This window comes from Pteropus alecto, unplaced genomic scaffold, assembly GCF_000325575.1.
Source record: "Pteropus alecto unplaced genomic scaffold, ASM32557v1 scaffold145, whole genome shotgun sequence".
NCBI classification, from domain to species: Eukaryota; Metazoa; Chordata; class Mammalia; order Chiroptera; family Pteropodidae; genus Pteropus; species Pteropus alecto.
The window spans coordinates 62,783-67,730 of NW_006436285.1; the positions used below are offsets into that span (position 1 = coordinate 62,783).

The window sequence follows — 4,948 nt, forward strand, 5'->3', positions numbered from 1 at the left end:
ATGGAAGAGGCTTAAAAGAATGTTTTTGTCCATTACTCTTTTACTTTTTTAATTTAAAAAAGGTTCTTAAAAGTTAATGGAAGTTGAGGAAGCTGCAGCCACTAACACAGCCCATTCTTGGATGAAACTGTTACATAGGTTAGGAGGAACCTAGAGCTGCAAGGATAAGGGGCAACAAGATGAAAGGGGATTTTTCCTTAAGAAGGAAACTTGCTTTGTTCACTGTTGAATCGCCGGGGCCTAGCGCAATGCTGGCTGGCCACTTCATGGGCCTTCATGAAGCCTCGAGTAGGCCGGCGGCGGGCTCGCAGGACGCTGTCCAACACTAGCGGGCTCTGGAGCCTTTCCTTTTGGATCAGGCAAAGATCACGCAGCACCCTCGCCCTAAGCTCACCCACCTTGGGCTGCTTTGATATGAAGGCCCCAGAGGACAGTCCGGCTCACCACATAGTAGGGGTGGGTGGGGCAGGCAAAGCTCCGCCCGCTGACAGGCTTTAAACTCCAGGCTCCCCGGTTCCTGCAGGCCCCTCCCGAAGTGTCTCCGGTTCCTCACATGATTGGGGCGAGCCGGAAGTGACGCGACTTGTCGCGCGTGATTGGCGGAAGCACAAATTGCTTTGCGGCCTGCACGGAAATTGCCCTCTTTTCGGCTTCCGCTCCTGGTCCATGTGAGAGACAGGCTGCAGAGATGAGCATGATGTGGGCAGCGGAGAGGTGAGGGGTAAAGATGGGTGGAGTGGTCTGGGTCTCGTTGGGGGCTGGGTTCCCTGGATTTTGAGACGTGGAAGCCGCTTTTTAACAGATGGCACTTGTTCCCTTCCAAAGACCTCGCCATTCGTTACAGTTTCCGCGATCTATCTTTTAAAATCCTTTTAATTTAATTCGCCCCCTTGGCTCTCCAGCTCTGTAGACTCATCCTTGTGGTCCTGATGCGGCTTCTTCCTCTGCAGCTAAGTTAATATGTTGCACTGCTCTCGTCACGTGACTCCTTTTTCTGCCGCTGCTGCGGCGCATTTCAGCGCTCCGCTCAGGCAGTGCCTGCGCTGTAAACTCCCTTGTCTTGGAAACCTTTGGAGTCATCCACGTTTTCTCCTCTGATGTTTCATTACCCCCACCCCTGCCCAGGGAATTAAATATAATCCGTTTAGAACTGTTTGCTTGCAAAGACTGCTATATACTGTTAGACAATAGACTCCATAATTTGTTTCAGAGTACCAATACTCCTTAGTTAAGTACCTACTTTACACAGGTAAAATGGTTTACTCAGCTTCTTTTGTCCAATTTCGTTTCCTCATTCCCGGGAACAAATGATCAAGATGTCACTTTGAGTAAGCTGTACCTATAAAGGTGTCTTTCGTGTGGAGGATTCTTAGAAATGTTAATGGTGAGACTGCCTTGCCTCAAACGACAGCAACAGCGTCTTCTGCCACCGTACCTAGGATCTCCCTACGTAGGGTCTTACATTTTTACAGCCTCCCAGAGGTCAGTGGGCAATGCAGTGCCAGTCACTGAAGAGTTAAATCCTTCATGCAGTTCTGTGTGTTCTGTATGAGTATCACCAACCACTGTTCACCTATTGGAGGTGATGTCTGACAGGCAGTCTAAATTTAATGTCTTGACAAATTTCCAAAGATGTCCACACTGCTTCGTTTGTAGCTCCAGGGGCTATTCTTTGCTGAGAAATGAAGTTATGTTTTAGTTTGTTTAGTTATTTCAAGTGATAATATTTCTCATATCTCTTTTTTCCCCCCTCTTGAATTCCCCCCCCCTTCCAACCCTGACCTATGGTTGTTGCCATCTCCCCTTAAGAACTGGATCTCTGAAGGTGGGGCGTCTCCCACATGCTCATGGTGTGCACCCCGGGGCCTGGCGCCCCTGGGGTCTGGTACCCGCGGCACTCGGGGGGCCTGGCACACCCAGGGCATGGTCCGTGGCTCCATCTGGGCCGCGAACCCAGGACCTTCTGCGTGTAAAGCAGACGTGCTAACCACTACACTATGGAGCCACCCCTCATATCTCTTTTAACAGCCTTCAAGCTTTAAGCGAACAGAAAGAACTAGAGGATTTACCAAAAGACTACCCCTCAAGCACCAGTGAAGATGAGGTGGGTGACAACTGCTAAACTGCCTTCTGCCTTCTCCAGTTTCCTTCTGCCTCAAAATTAGGGTAGCCAGCACATTCCTGGAAAGTGAAGGGGCAGCAACATTGTTTATTGTTTGTTCAGGTCTCGCAAATAAATTACCAAGTTATTTAGTGTTTCACGTATAAGATATTAAGTGCTATGGGAGTTTGAAGACTGTATAAAATACAGTCACTGTCCTCAAGTTGATTAAGTATAATTGAGTATGTGGACCAAAACATATGGTCCTCATTAAACGATTTCCCTATTTCCCAGATTTGGATTTCCGTAGAAAGTTATTTAAGTGTCTGACTAAAATAGACATAATTAAGCTGTGTCTCCAACAGATGCCATAAGAATTCCAACTCTTTATTCTCTTGACAAAACTACTTAGATTTTTTTTTTAATGTGAGAGTTTCTGTGTCGGATCACACTATATATTCCATACAGAAACATCATTTCCATAGCACTTTTCCCCAAACAAGTTAAGGCAGAGGCATAACATTAGCTCCCAGTTACTAAGGCTCTATAAGGAGGGACTTTGGTTTTTGAAGCACTTCTTTCAGACCCGCACACCAGACCTCATCTGATTCCCCCGTTCTCCATTGACCAAAAGAATAAGAGATTTTACATCTTCAATTTCCACACTGTCTTTTCCCTCCCCTCATTATTCTGATGATTTTTCCTTTTCTGTGTCTAGGGGGAAAGTAATGGAGAGCGAAAACATCAAAAGCTTCTGGAAGCAATCAGTTCCCTTGATGGAAAGAATAGGTAACATTCCCACCAGGTTGGACAGGTTATAACTAGCTGATTCCATGAGATTTATCTGCAGCTAACATTTATCGAGACAATAAACACACAAGTGTCACCATCATTATTAAGAGCATACTTTGGAGACAGACAAATTTTTTATCCCTTCTGTACCTCAATTTCTTCAGCTAGAAAATAAGATTAATCATAGTACATACCTCATAGGGTTGTTGCGACATTTAAATGAGGTAATAAATGTAAAGATCTTAAACCAATGCCCAACATATAGTAAATATTATGTAATTGTTAGCTGTTATTGTTAGACCTTTGTGCATTTGAATTCTTACTTAATCCACAACACAGTATTGAAGCATTGAGTAGACATTACTTATCCCCATTAGAGAAGTTAAATGGCTTGCCCCACACTCACTCTGCTCATAAGTGGAAGATCCAGGACTTAAATCCAGGTACATTAGAATCCAAGTCCAATACCTTTTCTACTGTGCCTACCTGGCATTGCCTTGTGTTTTTGAGGGGCTGAGTTTACATTAAGAGATGGTTAGCCTACCAAATCCAGGTTAGAAACATTTCCTGGTTGCTTTGTGACAAAATCTGACTCTAGAAGAGAAATACGTGAAACCAAAGCTTTGTCTGAAGAAAGAAGTGTTTGTTTCCCAGCAAAATGTGTCCATTCCTACTATATTCTGTTTTGCCTAAATTTCAGGAAGAAATTGGCTGAGAGATCTGAGGCTAGTCTGAAAGTGTCAGAGTTCACTGTCAGTTCTGAAGGTAAGTTAACAAAGGAAGCTATCTGCATGAAGCTTGTGGCATTCCCAAAATATAATGGTCACTTCACCCTCCTCCCAGTAACTGTTTTATGGATCATGCCATAAATATTCACCTCTAAGTAGATGAAGAATGGTAGTCAGATGCCTTTAAGTTTCTTCCATTTCTAGAAAAAGCCTAGAAGTCCATGGCCAATGTCTCCCACTGAGCTTGATGAGCTACTTCTAGGATAGAGGGACATGAATGAAGACAGCTGCCATTAACTAGTTTAGCCATGTTCGTGATTTCATTTTTATTTCAGTTCTCACAGCACTTTGAGTTCAGACAGGCAGATAGTCCCTCCCACTGGAGCTCAGAGAAGTCCAGTTACTCAAGGATTTTAACCTGATACCAAGTCTAGATTCCAAATCTTTTTCACCATATTCACAACTTTGGTGACTTGAATGAATTGTACTCTTCTAGTAACCACTAACTAAGCTCCTAGAACAAGTAACAATATATCCTTCTAAACTTATTAATTTAACTTCTATTATGTATCTACTATGCTTCTACTATGTATCAGTTTCAAGAACAGTTTAGATACTGAGCTATAGGAAAGAATAAGATACTGTGATCTCCTGGGGCTTACATTCTAGTGGGGGGAGACAATGAGAATTAAAACGGTGATGCAGTAAAGTGACCAAGTTGCTGCTTTAGTTTGGCTGGTAATTAAAGGTCTGTAAAGAGGCAAAATTTAAGCTGAGATCTGAATGACAAGAAAAATCAATCATGCAAGATAGAGGAAAGCATTCCAGAGGAGGGGGCAGCTAGTGCAAAGCCTCTAAAGAAGAAACAGGCTCAGCATGTTTGAAGAGTAGGAAAAAGGCCAGTGTGACTGGAGCATAGTGGAGATGGGGGTGCTATGAAGTCGGGGAGACAGACCAAGATCCCATATGGGGACCAGATCCCATAGGGCTATGTCCTTTAAATCGATGTAGTCAGCTTGGTTTTTGCATTTTTGCCTTCAACCAACCATGGATCGAAAATACTCAACAACAACAACTACAAAACGCAGAAAGTTCCAAAAAGCAAAACTTGAATTCTCCACACACTGAGCACTAGGCTGAATCCACGCAAATGAAGTGATGTGTAGGCCTACCCTGCTGTAGCCTATATGCAAATATAGGTTACGTGCAAACACTATACCATCTTACATAAGGAACTTGAACATCCTTGGATTTTGGAATCCACAAGGGGTCTTGGAACCAATCCCCCATGGATACCAAGAGATAACTGTAATTCCAAGTGTAATGG

General features: G+C 43.7%; 1 protein-coding gene across 1 annotated transcript in view; it reads left to right on the forward strand.

Annotated features, from left to right (window-relative positions):
- The first annotated feature begins 575 nt into the window (after positions 1 to 575).
- Positions 576 to 4,948, forward strand: part of UTP14A (UTP14A, small subunit processome component) — an 18,501-nt gene continuing 14,128 nt past the window's right edge. The window contains 4 exon segments of the mRNA XM_006912494.3: positions 576 to 714; positions 2,029 to 2,104; positions 2,820 to 2,890; positions 3,594 to 3,658. Coding sequence (XP_006912556.2) covers positions 689 to 714; positions 2,029 to 2,104; positions 2,820 to 2,890; positions 3,594 to 3,658 — 238 coding nt within the window. The 5' untranslated portion in view covers positions 576 to 688.